Below are 21437 nucleotides of genomic sequence, written 5' to 3' on the forward strand. Positions count from 1 at the left end.
TGGTTTTTTCTTCATCCTGATTGATTGGGAGTCTTGGTCTGTGTTTATTGGTCTTGGAGTTTGCTGTGTACTGCTTGATTGGTGTTTCTAATATCTTCTGTCTGTTTTGTAGCATTTTTTGATTGGCTGGCAACATTGTGTTTCCTGTATTGGAGGCTTTTAGTGCAGCTTGGCTTCCGGTAAAAGGACGGCTATCATTTATTAGGAAGCTAGGTTTCATCTGGGTTCCTGGTTGGGGTGTGTTTGAGCTGGAGGTATCAGGGAGGGTCTGTTTGTGTCCAGATGTTTGCTTGGCTTGTGGTGTGCAGATTTCTGTGTTTGTGAGTGCAGGCTTCCAAATAATTGACAGTCTGGTGGAGTCATCTCTTCTATTCATGCTTTCAGTGCTTTCAGGGTTTTTTTTCAATCTCTATGGCTTCTCTGATAATTCTGTAGCTGGGGTTTTCTATAGCGGCTAGGGTTTTGGTGCCATTGAAGTCGATGCTATGACCTGTGGCTTTCATGTGTTGGACTAGTGAGGAAGTGTGTTCCAGCTTTTTTACTGCATTTTTGTGTTCATCCAGGTGAGTCCTTATTCTTCTATTGGTCTGTCCGATGTATGTAGTAGGGCATGATGCGCAGGGGACTTCATATATGCCTTGGTTTTCCAGGTCAATCTTATCTTTGGGGTTTCTTAGGATGGCTGCTATTTTTCTGTCTGTTTTGAAGGCAGTCTTGATGTGATGCTTGTGTAGTATCTTACTGATTTTGTCTGTAGTACCTCTTATGTAGGGCAGGACAGCTGTTCCATAGGTCTGTTCATCTTCTAGGTCTCCATTATGTCTCAATGTGTTTTTGTGGATCAGGCCTGTGATTTCACTTTTGTGGAAGCCATTGGCTGACAGTACTTTAGTCAGGGTGCATAGTTCAGTCTTATTGTGTGTCTTGTCTGCCAGGTGTTTGGTTCTGGCAATTAATGCTTTGGCCATAGAGTTTATCTGTGCTGGGTGATGGTGCGATTGGGCATTGAGATAGTGGCTGGTGTGTGTTTTCTTCTGGTATATGATGTGTCCTAGTGAGCCATCTGGTTTTTTTTTTTTTTTTTTTTTTTTGTAGATTAGTATATCTAGGAATGGTAGTTGTTTGTTTGTTTGTTTCTGTTTCCGTGGTGAATTTGATTTTTGGGTGTGTGCTGTTTAGATTTGTTAGGAAATTGTTTAGGTTTCCTTTTCCATGGGGCCAAATAACAAATGTGTCATCAATATATCTTAGCCATAGTTTGGGTTTGTAGGTGGCATTGGCTAGGTTAGCATTAGGGTTTTGGTTTGGCTCCAAGTTTGAGGCTTGACTATGTGTTCATGGCGTGTGTCAGTTTGCTTGGTTTGGGGGTCGGGATGTGTGGCAGCTGGTGATGCAGCCATGGTCTGGTTTCTGGATGGTGGTTGCCTTTCATCTATGGGATGGGTTTGAGTTTGAGTCTGGTGAGGAAGATTGGTGGTGGCATCCTGTGTTGGTTTGGGTCCGGTGTTGGTTTTTGTGGCTTGTTTTATCAACAAATGAGTCCCAGCCATGAAACCAAAACCCAGAACATCACATCACAGCCACCTGCTCAGGATATCACATCACGGAACTCGGGAGGTTACACCCAAAAACCTCAGGATGTAGCAACACAGCCAACGACCCAGGAGATTACAGCATAGGACCCAGGATGTCACAATAATAGAACTCAGAAGGTCATCACACAGCCCATGACCCAGGTCATTACAACCCAGGAGATTACAGCACAAGACCCAGGATGTCAAAACAATAGAACTCAGAAGGTCATCACACAGCCCATTACCCAGGTCGTTATAACACAGGAGGTGGATAGACACACAGCCAATACCTCAGCCACACATGTTCTTATTAAAAAGCCAGCCAATCTGCAAACATCAACTCCATCAACCAATCAAGAACTGACAACACAGCCAACCTCTCCACCAGTATATATAGGGAAACAGCAGCTCCGATCACACTTTGCTCGCACAAGCACGAAGCCGAAAGCACCAGCCTAAAGATGGCGAGTGGGATCTTGTTGAAACATTGCCAAGATACTCTCAATCTTACATGGGAAAAGTCCCGAACACACCAAGAAAAAAATAAGACAAATGGAATTCATATAGCATATGTAGCATGCCCAAGAAGCCCTCCAGAAAATACCAATTTCAGAAAGTAGACTATATAGCAGATAAACAGATCTCCATGGAGTGATCATGTCATCATCAAAAACAGCACTTTTTGGCTCCCCCACCTCTCCAAAATAGAAGCCAAGCATTTCCTTAAGCATGACCAATGTGGTCATGACTCTAATGAAGAGAGGCAGTCTTGCAATAACCAGGTGCCAATGTATAAAGGGCTTTATAAGTAAATACCATCAATGTATAAATCATGCTAGAAAGCTAATAGAAAGCTGATGCAGGGTCCAAAAACCACGTGTGATCAGCTACTGCAATGGTCAACTCTTGCAAATACCTAGTCCACTGCATTTTGTACCATCTGAAACTTCTGAATAATCTTTAAAGACAGTCTCCTGTAGGTGATGTTCCAATAGTCTAACCAAGTGGTGTTGATAGAATGAGCCATTATAGTCAGACCTAAGTAAGGTTGCAACTGGTATTAAATTTGAGCAAAGGCTCTCCTGATCACAGCCTCTACCTACCCCATCCAGCAATATCCATGCTAAGCCCAAGAGGTCCTCAAATTGTGGACCTACTCTATCAGGGAAGTGCCTTCTGCCTGAGAGAAAAGACTAATGCTGTCACAAAATCTATTTTGTTTGGATTTAATTTTAGCCTACATTGACCCATCCAGACCCCAACTACCTTCAGATAGTAAACCCCCAAGAGTGTCTCTGGAGTGGCTCAAGATGACAATAAACAATTGAGTCTCAATCTCATACTGATGATATGGCACCCAAATCACAAAGATATTCTCTCCCAGTGACTTCATATAGTATTAAAAAGCAGGAGTGAAAGAATAAATCATATGTCACCATAACTAATAGCTATGCTGTTATCCTTTATTTGCAATAAAAATAAGTTAACATATAAAATTCTCAAAATTAATAAAATATAGATCGATGATAATTTGTTGATGTCCAATACAACTTTTACTTTCTCTAATGCCTATGGAATATATATATAGTAAATAGAAGATCAAGAGACAAGATTTTACCTTCATTAGTGAGAATATAGTATTTTACCTGATCCTTAATACAGAATATAAACTGAAAAGTAAAAATAGCAATCTATGAGAAGTTTTTTTAAAAAGGATATTCAACTCTTTGGAATGCTCATTAAGCTAAAAACCATGTCTCTAATATTCGTCAAAATTCAAGATTCCTTGGTATATACTCCATGACCAAATTTGTCTCAACAAAGGAGGAAACGCAAATAATATTTGGTTTGAAATTTTAATCTTCAAAATACCGATTTTGAATTGTACCTAAATCTAGATTGATTAGTGGACAGTTCTACTTCATTTCAGGCAGATAGGCAGAATGAGGTAAATCAATCCACAAATATTATAATGATTATGTATTTTTGTACTTTTTAAATATTAATATACCTAAAGAAAAGCTCAGTATATAACTTAATATTGAAAAATGAATGGCAACATCCATAAACAAGACCACTGTGGGTTGGTTCTGATTGGTGTTATTTTGATGACCAAAAACTCTTTGATCCAATCAAGAGTGTCATCTGTGGGAGAAAAATGATTTGTCACTTGGGGCAAATTCAGCTCCTCTTTCACCATGGGATCTCCCAGGCTCCTTGTCAGAAGCTCTGGGGGAAATATAGGGATCACCAAAGCCTACCTCTCTTCCACCTTCATTCAATAAAGGGAAATCCATAGGATGATTACTTTACATATTCAGCCACTTTGTTCATCATGATTTCTAGATTCCTGACAGAGAATTTAGGACACTCTAGAGAAATAAAACCTCCTATGGACTTCTGTTTCAGTACATTTCCACAGCAAACGAATAAAACTTCCATAGAAAGAAATTTTGACAAGTCTTCCCTGAGAGCAGAACAGAACTGAAATTACTTTGAGATTTTGGTGGCTGGATCTTAATGTTGTTTTAACATTATTTTCCTGCATTCCACCTACACAGAGTGGGTGAAGACATTTGTCATAATGTATGTACAGGATGAGTCATGAAGTTGAAGAATAATTGGTCAAGCTGCCAGAATGCTCCATAACTGAGCTGAGCAACACAGAAATGCAATATCATATTTCATAAATAACAAGCTCCTGGAATAACATAAGTTTTCAGTAAGACAAAAATCAGAGCAGTTGCGCAGAGACAACAACTCCTCTGGGGAATTATCCCAGAGCCCTATGTAGGTATCTGCATTTAAAATAAACAAAAGCACAATGGAGTGTGTGCTGACCCAATACATATATGGATAGGGATATAAGCATATTCTGCCTAAGATTTCTACAGACACGCCAGCTATTGTGAGCTTGGCTTCAGTTTCTCAGTCTCTCCTACCCACTTTAACCCTATTCTTGTAACATAGGTGTGGGAGCAAACAATTAAAGCTAGTGATTGTGATGCATACAAAAAAAGGGGGGGAAAGGCTTTGATCACAGCCAACATCTTGAATCTTCCTGCTTCACCCACCCACCAAATATTCTTGCCAAGGCGGATGATAGCATTCTCTCCTAAAGAAACTGTCTTGTTCATGATCAAAGTTCGATGCTATTAACAGGTCAGTTTATTCAATTGGCTCAGAATGAAAGATTCATTCAGAATTACTTATAAAGTACAAGGAGTTCTGATATTTCCTACAAAGGTGAAATGACTTTCCTGAAAACAAAATGTTCTAATTGACAAGGATGAGGATAGAATTGGAGTCTACAAGAGGCAAGAAATATTGAAAATAGTTATGTATTATTAATTCTTCTCTCCCTCCTCATAACATCTATTATAGCTTACCCTAATATATACAGTATTTCCTGGCTTGTACATGCAGTTTCCATCTTGTACATGCAACTATGCAGCTCTGATTGAAGAGACTCACCCTAAGGCCAAACATTCCCACTGCATGGGGTGTTTTTGACCAATCCAAACAGCAGTTCCAGCTAGTTCCTTACATCTGTTTTGCAAAGCTTTTAGAATAAGAAAACATTGAGGAAGCCACAGGTCGTGTTGTAAGGAAATACATCAGGTAAATTTCCACGTCTCTTTCAAACTCACCCAAGTCAGGATATCAGATGAATTTTTGGAAAAGATTTACCAAATAAAGAGATGGAAACTCACTGAAGCATCCTGATATCTGTAATTTCATTGGGCTCCTCCATCATCTGAAATTGAACAAATACTGTCCTGGGATAGATACTATTTCTGAAGAATTGCAAGACCTTGCAAAAGCAACTAGAATATCAAATACTGTGCATTATGTTGCAAGATCAATATAGTTCTTTTGCATGAAAAGTATCAGTGATAACTCCTGTGGTATTTTTGTACACTCCAGCACAAAACATTTTGAACTTTGAAAAAAAACTATACAAGAAATTGAGAAGACGTGAACATGTAATAAAAAAACATTGCTGAATAGCAAATAGAAAGAAGGTGGGATAGTCTTATAACAGTTTCCCATTTGAATCCAGTCTTTCCTGTAATGTTTATTGGGGGCATATTTCGATGCAGTTTGCTCAACTCAGTGCAAGAGCAGGAGCTGCTTTAAAGAGAGTTCAGAAACCATCATTGAAGTACACTAGGAAAGTCATTGAAACATATGTTATCAATCTTGCACCAATTACATAGGCTACCATTCACATACTGACAAAACTAAAGGAAAATAGAAAGAAGCACATTCTTGATGTCTAGCATGCATCTTAAACCCTCTCCATTCCATTATAGAATTATCCCTTCCCCCCAAACTTCTAAATAAAAATAATTGATTTTCTACCAAATGGGCTAAACAGATGAAACAGACGGGCAAATCACACATTACCATGAATGAGAAACACGGAGCTTCTAAAGCTACAGAAGATGGTCGGCCATTTATTGATTTTCTTTTTTAGTGCTGACTGAAAACTGAAGCCACCCATTAAGTACCTTTTGCTCATATGAATTAATCTATGGAATTAATAAAACTAATCTGTGGCCCGTCCTTAATGGATAGTGAAGGATACAGCAGGCATACGATCTTCTGTATATAATTATCTTTTTATCCAACCTGACAAAGAGTCGGAAAGAAGGCATATGAATGGGGTCACAACTCTTGACTATCTCTCTCTATGAGTATGGATAAATCTTTGGAATCTGATGGAACTGGACCATGTTTGCCCCTGGGGGAAGAAAATAAGGACTGAATTCAAAAATAGGTTCTGTCCAGCCAGAGCTGGCAAGGGGTCATTAAAAATCTCTACCTATAAAAGATAGTTGGGCATCAAAGTTGATCCTTTGTTCCAAACTTCCTTCCTTCTCCCTTCAAGTCATGTGATGCAGAACAGAACTATTATTAAGTCCCTCAAAAAGATTCTACAAGTTCTCCAGGCTTCCCCTTCCTTGTCAGGTAGGTATATTTAGTGTACAATATGGTAGTTTGGTGTATCTCAGTTTTTGCAAAGTCTCATCAACCCACCCAGTAAAATCTCTTGAACAAGATATATAGGAGATGTCTCTTCACGTTCTGGGTCCCTATAGAAAGCATATCATTTTCATAATTTTGGAGGGAAGATGGCTACTTTTATTTTTGGAAATAAAAGAATGTAGTTTTCTAAATAAAAGGTCTTACTGTTCTTAAAATTAGTATGTTTAAAGGCAAAGATTAGGATAAACTTAATGTGACAGAGAATACGCAAAGTAAGAAGAATATAATGCTGGAAGGTAAACCTCACTCTCAATTTTCATTATTTTTAGGCAAGTTTTCACCCTTTAGCAAAAGTGGAAATTGATGTTTGATAATGCAGAAATTTCTATGTCAAGGACATAGCTAAAAAGATTTCTGGAAGTCAAAGGAACATCAATATCCTTGAGAATTTCTATTTCTGTACTCTAATAGGAAAAATCAGAATATACTGAGCAAAAACAGCACACTATTTGGCTTAATTTGCATACTTTAGACAGTTCTGCAATAGGCATGTGATCACAACCTATTTTCAGCAGAAATACAAAGCTGTTTTTACAAGCGGGAGATGGAAGGAAAAGCTAGAAGCAACATAGGACATAGTCTAATTGAGAAGGATCCCTTTTTAAATGTTAGATATTTTCTTTTTCCTATATTTTGAGGGTAAGGCAATATTCCTTGGAGGGGAAGGAGTGATAGCATTATTACTTTTGGCCCTAAAATGTTGTTTTGAAGTGATTTTTAAGTTTGGGGAAAATAAATATGGCTGCTGCCACAATGAAATTTTCACTCACATCGGAGCAAAAGAAAAGGAAATGCCTTAGTTAAATATCTAAACAAGAAAACATATCTTTTTCCAAAGTAAATGGATTGTTCTTGTTTTATCTAAAAATACAAAACATTTAACAACTTCCCTAATAGCAGCAATTAAATCAAGTTTGTTAAAAATATAAATTCACAATGGGGCACCCATATAGCTGTATTTGTAAACTTCAACCACTAAGAAACTATCTGCAAACCTACATTTTTCCTCATAAGACTATCTTATCAAAAACATACCATTAAAAGAAATGTTTTAGTCTATATTTGAAAAACAGATTCAAATGTTTCAAGCACCACATGACATTTTAGGAAGGAAATCCTGTAGATCAACAATATCAGCGGGAGGGCATTAAATTCAAATGAGTTTACTCAAAAGTAAATGTGCATCAGAATTAGTAAAACAGGAGAAGCAAAACTAAGAAAATGGTCATTTTGGAAATTGAAGTCTTCTCAAACAGCTATATGAATCTCACTGATATTAATCAAACCACTTGCTCCTTCCCTATATTTAGACACCAAGAATCTGTTATAGAAAAGCTCTATGAATAAACTCTGGGTGGAAGGACAAAGAAGGCTGCAGTTCCTTAAATCCAATTTAAGAGCAAATTCCACTGAGCATAGTAATAATTACTTCTTAATAAGCAATCACACAAAGATTTAGAAAAAATGAAAAGATGGCTTATATATATGATAAAAGTCCGTTTTTACTGTTCCAGAAAGATGAAAATGAAATTTCTAGCACATTACTCACTGGAGAGTTATATTGAGTAACAAGCTTCTATCTAAAAACAGAAAACATGATGATCTCATTTACAAGATCTGTTAGTCTTTATTTCCTTCACCCCTTTCCTTACCTTTCCTTTTATTTTTAAAAGTACCAGAATCAAAATCGATAAACCTTAAAACATTTGTGCCCCTTCCCTTCTCCATAAGCACAAATGAAATATATTTTTCTAGCACAAGATAAAAGATATGTGTATAATCAGAAGGAAGTATATTTACTCCTGACAATATTCACTGGAATAAAAATGAAGAACAATTTTTTAAAAACATATAAGATATAATAAAAATGATCTATTATCTCAGCTTATTTTAATCAGGAAATAATCCAATAAAGTCAATAAATATAGAATATGGAGTATCTATAAAAAGCAGGCAGAAGTTTACATCCCAGTCTATTTTCTAGCCAATCTCATTGTACACATGTTTGACAATAAAGATTGATTGACCTTCTTTTATGTGATTAATGATAGGTGATTAATAGGTGATGCAGAGAGCTCAAAATCAAAATCAAATGAAGAGTCAGAAAATAGCACTGACATTTTCCATTGAATGACAGATCATTGGATTTATTTGCTGACCCAGATAACAACCAATGTGAGAAAAATGCTTGGGAAGGGAAAGAGAGTTAAAACAGTAGCTTTGGAGATCAATTAAAGAGAAATAAAAATGATAGGGAACTATGTTGTCAGTAATGTGTTTTTGTAACTAAATATGCCTCCAAATTTCAGGCTATAGAGTCCTGATGAAGAAAACCATTTTCCTGGTTTAAGGAAGCATAAGATACTGATTTCAAAGGATTCTCAGAACTTTTCAAAGGATAAAATTTGGCCCTTGCATTGATTTAAGTCCAAGTGCTATTAATTTTTACATTTTGTATTGATTGTTGGCAGATTTTTGATTCCCGTGTCCATAGTTCATTTCAAACTAACTCTTATAGATCTTGTGTTGAGACAAGATTCAGTGGTATACAAAGCAGAACTCCAGTCAACGGAACTATTCTGCAACTTCATATGCAACATGGTTGCTAATACTATACTTATAAGATTACTTTTTGATGTGGATGCCATTCATATGGCAACATGGATATAGAAGCTGTGTTTCCCACATACTGTATAACTACAGAAGGGTTGTCAATTATGCATGCAATTCTGAGGTATGATTTTTATGGAATTAGCAATGCATTGGGACCAAACAATACTTTCGAAGAATGTTTTATTCCAGATAACATGTTTTAAATAAATCAAGGCTGGAGATCACAGGAAAGTCTCCTGCATTTGATACTAATTTGATATCAAAAGTGGAAGCTGCTAGTTTTCTATAGAAAATAAGATACTTTCATTTCAGGTCCTAATTTTTTTAGAATTAAATTCCTTATAGAATCAGATTATCATTCTTTTATTTCCAAATTTCATATATATTCATGTGCAGTTCATCAGAAAAATATAGACATTTCTTGCACAATTTTCTTTAATATATACAATTATATATATTCACAGGCTGCACATTGATTTGAAAGCTTCAAATTAAGTAAATTTACATCAAAATGCAAATTGAACAAATACCTCATGACAGACAGAAAAAAGAAATTACAGGAGCAGGAGTAGATCACTCTAAAATTTGCTGCAGCTCATTCTCATGCCAAAATTTATGATTCCTCTTTACTGATAAATAAAGTTTATAGTTTTTATCTCATCCTTTAGAGAAACCCAGATCACAGACCTTGCCAAGGTCATACCTGCCAATGAACAGGCCTTGATAGAAATAGTCTGCTTGCATGAATTTCATGTTCAAATGCAATTTCTGTTTTTTCATTATGTCCTCCTAACAGTAGCAATATTATCAGTAATCATCTTGAGTCAGGGAGATGACATCCTTTTAATCTGGGATTTTTTGCAACAGTATAAAATTTTGCAATTGAGCCCAAATTCAATCTACTGCATAATCAGGTCTGTTTCTCCGCTATGTAATCAGCCTAACAACTCTGAAACCTCTCTGCCAATAAGAAACAGATGGAGTAGAACATAGATTTAATATAATGCATGATTTTTATAAAAACATGAAGAATCATTTACCTTTAGATTCTGGAAGTATCTTGTGATTTTGAGGTCGAACATACCAAAATTCAGATAATTAAGGTAATTAATGAATTAAGGAATCATTTAAATCATGGTTAGAATGAAGGCAAGAAGTTTGATTCCCCAACTGAATTCTGACTATCACTGTAGGTTTCTCATAGCATGGGTAATAGCAGCTAGGCAGAGCTAGGCTGGGCCTGGCTGAATCCCTCTTCCTCTTCATGTCATACATCTAATCCAATCTTTAATGCGCCAGCTTTAATCCAACTTTAATGCACCATGGTAACATGCATTGGTAAACTGTATGTTCCAACCCAAGAATTCTTAATTCCATGTGATCTTGAGTTGTATGCCAAAATAGGAGAGCTGCTGTCTATTAATTATTCTATGACAATTGAAAACTGGACATTTACTGGACAAACCTCTGCATTTCTTACCTTTAACCTTTCTGTTACACCATCAGTGAAACTGACTGTGAATTCAGCAATTTTGGGCACTCTAAGTTTTCCTTTGTTCTTCTGGTCTGGTTGATATTCTGTTCTTGTTTTCACAATCACCTAAGACACAAACATTGATATCTTCAGTTTTCCCCAGCTAAAAAGAAACATGCAGCTTTATTAAAGAATTGGTTTTTAATAAGTCATCTCTGTGAATAACTTTATATATGTATAGAAGTCATTGTTGTAGGTAAAAACACACAAACATGGACAAACAACGAAGGTTAAATAAATTAACTGACAGCATTTTCCATGAAGGTGAGAAGCTAAATTAAGTCACTCTCCCTAAATCTACTAGTGTCTTGCAGTTCACATCTGGGGATAAGGAAAGATGAAAAAAATCAATTTCTTTCAGAAAAAAAAATACAGATAACATCTTCCTCCTGGCATCTGTATTTTCAAAGTTATTATTTTAGTCTTTTTTTAATTTATTTTTTATTTTTGAAACGAAAACACAAACAAAACATAAAAAACATAAAACCATCTTCCAGTTATATACGTACAGTGTTTAAGTTGGCTACAAATCTTTTGTGCTATCCTTTCATAGTCCTCACTTACAATTTGTATAGATTCTCACATTATCAATCCAACATATATTTATACATTATCAGTTATTAATCATTCATTTGACTAAACTATACCATCATTTTATACAGAATATTCTAAATTTTATATGAATGTATATTATGCATTCATCCAATGTTATATATTTTTATATTATATTCTATATCATTCTACTAGTCTTATATTATGAAATGTCCTAATATATTTCATTACCATGACTTTTTGTTTAACCATTGATAAAATAAATCTCATATCTTATAAAATTGTTTATCTTCTTGTTCTCTAATTTCAAATGTCAATATACTCATTTCAGCACAATCCATAATTTTCTTAATAACTTCCTCCTGCATAGGTGTTTTTTCATTTTTACAATTCTTAACAAATACAATTCTAGCCACTGTTAAAACATTAACAATCAAATATTTCAATTCTTTATTATATATTTCCGGTATAATTCCCAATAAAGATATCTCTGGTTTAAAGTCTGTGTATTGTTTTATCATTTTTTTCCAGCCATGAGTGGATTTTCATCCTATATCTTTTTGCATCCGAGCATGTCCACCCCATATGGTAATATGAACCAGGTATCTGATAACATTTTCAACATTCATCCAATTTGTTCTTGAACATTCTTGCAATTCTCATCGAGGGTAAATGCCACCTAAAAGTTATTATTTTAGTCTTTAAATGCTGCAGATTGATACAAAAGACATGGGATAAATGTTAGGACTATTAAAAACTATATAGCTGAACATCAGCCATTCTGGCCCTGAATTTCAGCAAAGATGCTCTGAAAATCGTAGATTAAAAGCCTGAGCCTTACCCCTGACTACTTTGGAAAGTATGGGGAGTCCATTTTGCAAAGACAACCATCCCACATGCAATATGAATCCCTTATTTGATGGAGTACATCTTACTTAACCACATCATATCATATTTGGCTAAAGCAATATGTATTTCTCATTATAAATATTTTGTTCAACCAATTTTCTGCTAGTGTTGCCAATTAATAATCCATAAATCAGGTGGAATGTGAAGACAGCACTTCAAATGATAGTTTTGTATAGAATTTCTTCTTCTATTTCTTCGTCCATCTTCTTCAGGGACATCCAACAACATCCAATAAGGGATTAGGCCATACTGAAATCTGACTAGTCTAGTGTAACAGTCAACTGGATAGAAATGGGCAGCTATAGAAACCAATTCAATGAATATTCTCAGGAAAACATGCATTTGATTTGAGAAGCAATGTATATGCTTGTGTGTGCTCCAACACTCTTTTTCTTTTCAAATCTAAAGCACAGGTTAACCCTTATAGTTAATGGCAAGTAAAGGTGCAACTTTCTGGCATAATGTGGCACCTCAGCATTCCTTCCATTTGAAATAAAACACATGCTCAGAATTTGCACATTCAAAATTTATAATAAGTACAATATTTTCTCTCTCTAATACAACAAATGTTGAAGTAGTTCTAAAGCAGAGGTGTCAAACTCGTTTTCATTAAGGGCCACATCACGGTTGTGTTTGATCTTTGGGGGGGGCATGGTGGGTGTGGCCAGGATGGGAGTGGCCAGTATGACATCACTCATGTTGCCAGGCACCTGTGGCCCAAGCACTCTGCCAGCAAAAACAGGCTCCCAAGCTCCGTTTTTAGCTGGGACGCCCTCCTGCAACCCTCTGCCAGTGAAAACAGAGCCCAGAGGGCCGCACATGGCTCGCTTGAGCTTTATTTTCAGCTGGGATGGCCTGCAACCTCTGCTAGTGAAAGCTGAGCTTGGGAAGGCTACAAGTGGCCCTTGCAAGCTCCATTTTTGCTAGCAGAGGCACCATGGGCCGGTCCTTCACTGTTTCAAGGGTGGCCCCACGGGTCAAATCTAAGCACCCTGCGGGCCAGATCTGGCTCCCAGGCCTTGAGTTTGACACACCTGTTCTAAAGCATGCAACAGTTCTTACATGCTGGACAGTGAAAGTACCTAAAAGGAAGATGGACAAAGCTATTTACTCATGTCTAAAATGATTCAACTATATAACTGAACCAAGTATTATTTTAGTATACCACTATGATCTACTTTAAATCTTACCCATATTCCATAATGATCCTTCTCCCCTTTCTATGTTTAGAACAAAGTGTCTAACTGGGATTCTGATAGTCCTACAGATTTTTAAGAACTGTTGCTAAAATTGTTTAAAAATATGCTGGATGCTACCTACCATGTTTATTAATCCTATAAATAGCAAACTTTATGGCTGATGTTAGATGAGCAATATCCACTGTAATTCACTTATATAATATACATATAAGCACTTTTCAACACCTTGTTATATTTTGCATTGGGCTTAGAGAGTTACTACTTTGGAAGCTATTTTGGCTGAGAAAATGACACATTAAAAAAATAACAGAATTATATGTGGATAATGAAACAAATGTTGGAATTTCATCGAAAATTTAGGTGCCAAGTCAGATGGTTTTGTTCCAGGGGCTACAAAATTTGGAGAGCTGCCATTTTCACATCAATCCATATATCTGAATAATTTTAGACTATGTTTTCTGCATTGTCTTATTTTTAAGAGCTGGCAAAGTCACTGATAAGTGAGAATCCACTCTTTATATCTTAATGTGACTGTATTCCTTCAAAATAGAACTGGAAATACTATTTTTGATATTTATTTTCAAGATTTATACATGAAGGAAGGCAGTTTTGCTTTGCCAATTGTTTTGCTTTGCCAAAAAGCAAATTGTTTTGCCTTGCCAACAAAAAATATACTATAGTCATTGCCCTTGGTAATATGTATCTCAGGACAAATAACTTTTCTGCTGGAAATTCTAAGCAGAACAGACTGATAATAATTTCTTGTAAATTATTCTGCTGTTTACTACTCACCTCCAATCCATTTGGTCTCAAAAGTCATTGTTTTATTGGCAGTACAAATCTAGGCCATTTACTCAGAAAGAAAATCCATTGGGATCAATGTGACTTACTTTGAGATAAGTTTGAAAGGAGCAAGTTTAAATTCTTCCCTAAAGCAATAATGGTTTGAACCCTGGGAAATCTTGGTGCACCTTGAGTGTAAGAAGGGTGTGATGCCTAAAACAAGGATGAAGGGAGATCTATGGACAAAATTACCTAGTTCTGTAACAAAAATTGAACTATTTGAAAAATCAATCATTTACTATTTGTAGTATCTTTACAAGGAGATTGCCTCAATGTTTAATTTTAAAACAGATAGACATGAAGCATTCGTTGCACAGTGTCTGTCCAGTATGCCAACGATGTAAATTCTGCTCCTTAGGGAGATGAAGTCAGAGCAGAAAATGGAAAGCACTCCTTGAATATTTTCCTAAATATATGGAAGAAAAGATGACCAATGTAAAGAGGAAAAAGCATTGTGCTTTGCTATAAGATTCTCTATTTGTAAAAAAAAAAGTATTTGCTTCAAAATTCCTTGACATAGATTCATTAACCATAGTTTCAGATCATAAAACGGAAACAGTGTCCTGTAAAGAGACAAAGAAATGCCATGTGAATTTTGTGCCTGATTAATTTTCCTACATTCTGGTAGCTGGGAGCATGAGGTTTGATTGCCCAATGCCCATGTAACAATACATTGTTTCTGTGTATAATACAAAATGTTGATTATTACCTCTAAACAGTTATATGGCTTATAATGCCTGCTGAAGCTCCCAATTTATTTGGTGTAAGTACTCCTGGAAATGAATATTCTCTGTAGGGGCCTCTCTTTCTACAGAACCATTTGTAAGACTGACCCTTGTGGCCTTCTGGAAATTTATGAAGAGTTGATTGTTGCAGAAAGTCTTTGGAGACTGATTTATTTTTTCGGAAAGAGATGTAGCACCATCTGAGGTGATGCGGTGGCCTAGAGGTGGAGCTCTCACCTCACAATCAGGAGGCTGTGAGTTTGATCCTAGATAGAGGAAGATATTTCTCTCTCTGGGCAGGCTGAGAATATATTTGCTGGGAAAAAATCCACATTGGCAACAGGAGTGGCATCCGGCCAGTAAACATTCAGTTGCCAGACTCCATCCCGCATGGGATTATTGGGTGATTAAAAGAGGATGATGATGATGTGGCACCATCTGAGGAATACTACCCTTAGTTTTTTTTCTTATGTATTTCTGCTAATATTGAAATGGAACGAAAGAAGGACCCTTCCAGTCGCTATATTATATCAGATCCTACTGAGTAGCATCCCATTTTTATCTGGGAAATGTTGGGGTGGGGGAACATAGCTGGGTTTTAAACAGAGCTCAGGTTTTCTACAAGGATCTGCTAGGCAGTTTGGTAGGAACCTACTCACAGCTTGGAATAGGCAATGTTCTGACCAAAGGCTTGTTCAAATAAAACAAACAGAGTATTTATATAAGCAAACCTTTTTAATGCAGCGCTGCGAATTCTGTACATTCACAGCCAAGAGTCATTCCAAACTAATTGTCCCAGATAAGAGCAAGTCCTTTCAAGGTTGCAAAAGGCTGCCAAGAATAAAAGCCAGAATTTTCCAAAAACAAACCGGAGTAAGCATGGATTTGATGAGAAATCTGAGCATAAAGTTGGCTTCTTTGCTTCCTGCAAAGAAGCCAACCCTGAAGGCTGGCTTTTATCCCTTATGGGAGGGGCTATCTCCTTCCAGCCTTACTCCCAAATTGCCCGTGCTGCTTCATCTGCTCTTTCTTTTGAGCAGCCCTGTGTGCATGCGCACTGAGCACAGGCTCCCCAGGGTCCTCTTCGACACTGCTGCCAGACTCCACAAGCTCCAAAGGCAGCACCCCACACTCCAATACTCCTGGCCCCATCCCTGCCTCACATGCAGGCCCCTCGACCGAGTCCTTGCTGTCAGAGACCTCAGCCATCCACACCTGCTGCCAGCGAACCACAGCAGGCATCTGGCTGGGGCCTTAGACTGGATTGCTGCTATGTAGCCTTCCTGTCTGCACAGATCCCAGATGCACCTGGGTTTTCTGAGGAGATCTGGGAAATGGAGTCAAACTCGTGCTTTGCTTTGCTTTGCTTTGCTTTGCTTTGCTTTGCTTTGCTTTGCTTTGCTTTGCTTTGCTTTGCTTTGCTTTGCTTTGCTTTGCTTTGCTTTGCTTCGCTTCGCTTCGCTTCGCTTCGCTTTGCATCAATGTGTTTGGTTGGTTTTTCCATTTTGCTCTTCTGGTCTGCTGTATTCTTCTTACATGTTGTTGTTTTTTTTATTTATTAGCTACCCAGAATTGTTTATTGGCTATGAATTAAAAATAATTAATTAATTGATATGTATACATTTATCTGTTAGTTTTTTGCCCTCAGAGATACAGGGAGGCAATGACAAAAGCAATTTTGCCTCCACAAGTTCAATTCTCTTTCTAGGTGCCTCATGCCATCATGAGCAGGTACACAAAGGAAGGAGTTTGCATGACAGTATAATGGTGTTTTGATCATTTTGATTAAAGCAAGATGCTACGGAAACCTCTTCCTGCCTTATTTACAGTACAAAAGATATTTTCAAATGTAAAAATGGGACAGTTTTGGGAGATGCCACACACCAATAAATCAGTGGCTTGCCCAATCTCCTTCTTTGAGATTTCAGAATGTTTTTTTTCCCCCAGAAATCATCTCAGAAATCAAGGTGTGTCTGCCTTAAATGCCATGGAGACGCATTGTCTGGGTTGCTCCACTTTGCTAACCCACATCACACTAACAATAACAACATCATCAGCATGTATAAATAACCCTTCAATTTTAACAGCACAATTGAATAAAGGGACTGAGACGTCACCAATGAAGTAATAAATATTATATAATGCAGAAGTAACACGGGTGCAACAGGACAAAGTAACAAGCGTTTTTAAAATAAAAACTGTTGGACTTTTTCAATACAGGAGAGGTTTCGAATGCTTGTAAAAGAAAGTACCATATTATGCTAGCAAGGTGACAAAATGTCATTAATTCTAATTATTGGCTAGACAACAAGGAACTAAGAGCTTCTAATTAAGAGTTTGCCCTGAATTAGTCTTCCTGTTTATATTGAAGGTTCTTGGCGTAAATTAGATGTGATCCTCTTAAGCTGGCCCCCTGCTATTTTGTATCAACAAGTACCGTCTAACTAAACTGAAAAGAGCTCTACTTCCATTAAGTGCTGTGGCACCTCTCTTTCCTTTCCTGTTTTCCACTTATATTCCTGGCTGGACCTCAATACTTATTTTCTCCATGCTTTGTAAAGCCTGGACCATTAATTAAAGAAAATTTGATCATTAGCACTAAGCTCAGTAATGCTCTGTGGATGCATCTGTGCTCTTTTTATAAACAAGTCAAGCACTGCATTCGTTCCCTGTCAACTCTGCCCATCTGCAGTCCTTGGTTGTACCTTCCCCTTCTCTAATCCTAAAATGCAATGAAAGCATATCAGAACAACTCTCTGCAATCTCTGATTCATTTTCAAATGGAATTCCTTTGTCTCTCTTTCAATATGTTTCATCAGTTGAATGCATATTGATGCATTGTTGACTTCTAGAAAACTCGGCAAGAGTTCACTAATGTTAAAAACCCTCCAAAAATATTTTTATAGCAGACCTACCAAGGGTGAAATTCAAAAATTTTCCCTACTGGCTCTGTGAGCATGGCTGTGACTATGGCTTGGTATAATAGTAATAGCAACCAGGAGCAACCAGGGGCAATTCAAATTGTTCCTACCACCTTTCCCAAGGTGGTCTGAGGTGGTTGAATTTCACCCCTGAAACCTCTTCATTTTACAGGCTACAAACTGTCCTTATCTGGCCTGCAGGGGTTTGTTGTTGGGAGAGAACAGGGTGTCATCAGTGGATACGAAACAGCGTTGGTGGAGGGCATGGCAGTGGCCCTCCACAACAGGCACACTTTCTCATGTGGCCCATTGGGAAATTAATTGCCTGTCCCTGCTTTATAGAACACACACACAAGTAAACCTCTAGTCTGGATATTCATTTTGCAGGAAGGAATAGTATATGTCATCTTTTGACTTAGATGGCTGGCATTTTAATGGCCTTCCTGGAAGCCAGGAGAAAATAGGACCATTCTGATATCTGGAAGAATGCTTCTCTACAGAAGGTGGTAGAAATCCTAAAGGCTCATTCCCATAGTCCCTAAAGATGCCATTCTCTGAGCAAAAGGATGAGGAGGCAGCCCCACCCTAACAGATGATATTGAACAGATGAATACTATGAAGAGTTGCTGATCCCTCTGATCTCCAGACATTCAGCCACAAAGGGTTTTAAAGGTGACAGTTAACAATTTGAATGTCACCAAAGGCCAAATAACAGCCATTCAGCTCTCAATATTTGGGCCACTGTATTCTAGATAAGCTATGGAATTTGTTATGCCTATTTTCCCTGCAACAACATGTGAGGAAGGTTGGTCTGAGAGACTGGCCCCATTACCCAGTGAAATTATGTGGATGTGGGAGGATGAGATTCTAAGTCTTCCTACTCCTAGTCCAACATCATAACCACTCAGTTAAAAAAATTCTTTCTCGAGATCCTATTCCATCCAGTCCCTAAATTGCATTGCATAGACTCTATAGACCTAAACTAAAATGTTAGCCATTAAAATATAACAAAAGGATCTCCCTCAAGACCCTAAAATAGTTTTCGATACATAAAATACTTATTATCCCAAAGTGCCATTGATTCCTATACTTGATACAGAAGATGATTGTCAATTTCACAGTCTTATAATGGAATTCAAAGAGATGGGTGGATGGATAGAATAGAATAGATGGACAGATGGGTGGGTGGATGAATGGGTGGGTGGGTGAGTGGGTGGGAGATGGATGGATGGATGGATTGGGCAAGAGTTTACTAATGTTAAAACCCTCCAAAAATATTTTATAGCATACCTACCAGGGGTAAAATTCAAAATTTTTCCCTACTGGCTCTGTGGGCGTGGCTGTGACGTGGCTTGGTATAACAGTAATAGCAACCAGGAGCAACTATGGGCGATTCAAAAACCCTCCAATATACTGGGTTTTTAAAAAAATATTTCCTGGAATAAACAAATGAGATGATACATTTAACTACCCAGAACTCTTAAAACAGAAATCTGAATGAAGGTGAAATTGCTATTTAAAAGCTATGTGGGGAAAAAAATCTGATAAAAATAAAATCAAAGGAAACTTATGGGAGCATATGAGAACGAAAAATGATGATGATGATGTCTTAAAAAGTGTTAAGTGTAAGTATTATTATCAGGCAGAGAATTGAATGCTACCCAGCGTTATGGCCGTGCATTAATTTATTCAGTCAAATTGTTAAGTTTAAAAAGAAGGAATTTATCACCTATTTAATTTTAGCAGTTAAAATAATAACTGAATTTATCACCTTATAAAGGAAAACCTTAGAGAAAATAACAATTAAGATTTGGATCAATAAGGATTCTACCATCAATAAAACTTCTGGCATACTAGAAAAGATTATAGATTAGTTCTGAATAATGAAAAATCACAATTTAGGAGTCACGATTCTAACAAATCAGGATGGGTTTTATGCATTATCTGAATTGTAACAGTCTCATTAACAGAAATTGTTATGGTGCATGATAACTATTAAGAAGTTTATTGTCTGTTTCCCTTAATTTTGTCTATATTTTAGTGATTATATTTTTCTTTTATTTATACACTATAGATTTATGCTATTCAGTTATTGTTAATTTTTGCTAATTAGTAATAGTGCTGATTTTGCTAATTGCTATTGTACAAAAAAAACACCATAGAATGATTTATTAATAGTTAATTTTATTTAAGAAGGCTAATCATTATTCTGTTTGGTTACATAGGGGAATGGAAGCTCAGTTTCAGCCTTTAGGAACTCAAATTAATAAACACCTTTTTACAAGAATTAATTGAGTCAGTCCCATTGCTAGGTACCATCTAGTGCCACGGTATCATCCAAATACACTGAAGTAATATGTTTCCAGTATATTTCCAGACATATTGCAGATTTCTCCCAGATATCTACAGTCATAACTTGGTACTCGGTTGTTTTAAAACTCATTGAATTTGGTACTCGAAACATTTTGATGTGAAATTGTGATTTGTTTGGTACTTAATGCACAAGCTAGTACTTGTCATTGTTGGCTGCCTCGTGACTTTCTGGCCAAAACAAACTTAAGTCACATGGTTTGTTTGGTACACACTATTTTTAGTATTCATCACACCTCCTGGAACCAATTAACAATAAATACTGAGCAGTGGTGGGATTCGTTTTTTTTTTACTATCGGTTCTGTGGGCGTGGCTTGGTGTGCGTGGCAGGGGAAGGATACTGTAAAATCACCAGTCAGAGGTGGTATTTGCTGGTTCTCAGGAGTATTCCAAATTTCTGCTATCGGTTCTCCAGAACTGGTCAGAACCTGCTGAATACCACCTCTGGTATTGAGATACCACTGCAGTTGTCTTTTCTTAGGCAATTCCAGTTTGCAAATTGATTGATTATAAAATGTATACGCTTCCCATCTCACTGTCCAAAATGACTGTATTCTTTCTAAGCCACTAAGAAGAAACCCAATAACATGCACCAATCTGTTCTTGAAGCTATATCACCTTTTCTCTCTATAAACAATTCCCAAGGCAGATATTGCTCAATCATGACTGGGGAGATATAGACACAAGCAACAACAGTAGAACATACAGTTTATTTTCTAGGATGGGATGCCCAGTCACTGGGTCTTGAGCCTTTTGGAACCGGAAGTGGTGGGTGAGTGTGTGCTTGAGTGCTCCATTTGCACAAGCTTTGCCCCACAACCAGTCCTCAAAGCCACAAAAAGGTTGGAGAACTCTGTTCTAGGATCTTTGGGAGAAGTATATCTAATGACAAGAGTGATGGATTTTCCCCACCACCCGGCCATTTTATTACATCCCAATATGTCAGACTCTTCCATCCAAAACTAGCATTGACAGGGATTTTTTAGTCAGAAAAAGCCCTCCTAGAATTATCTCCTTGTTTTACAAACTTCCAATCAGGAGGATGAACAGGAAGATCATAAACTGGAAACTTTCCTTCCAGATCGAAGTTTAATATATGCTGAAGAAGGACTTAAAGTTGCAATGCCCACTCACCTTTTTTCTA

At 37.0% G+C, this 21437-nt stretch overlaps 1 protein-coding gene across 3 annotated transcripts in view; it reads right to left on the bottom strand.

Moving 5' to 3' along the window:
• The window catches only part of NSG2 (neuronal vesicle trafficking associated 2), a 59166-nt gene that overhangs the window by 24107 nt on the left and 13622 nt on the right, over nt 1-21437 (bottom strand). For all 3 annotated transcript variants that reach the window (XM_087924511.1, XM_026696105.2, XM_087924512.1), the window contains exon 3: nt 10720-10839. In XM_087924511.1, the coding sequence (XP_087780637.1) occupies nt 10720-10839 (120 nt within the window). The remainder of the gene's footprint in view (nt 1-10719; nt 10840-21437) is intronic.

The sequence above is a fragment of the Pseudonaja textilis genome, chromosome 2, assembly GCF_049901715.1.
Source record: "Pseudonaja textilis isolate UNSWEBS1 chromosome 2, rPseTex1.2, whole genome shotgun sequence".
Lineage (NCBI taxonomy): Eukaryota > Metazoa > Chordata > Lepidosauria > Squamata > Elapidae > Pseudonaja > Pseudonaja textilis.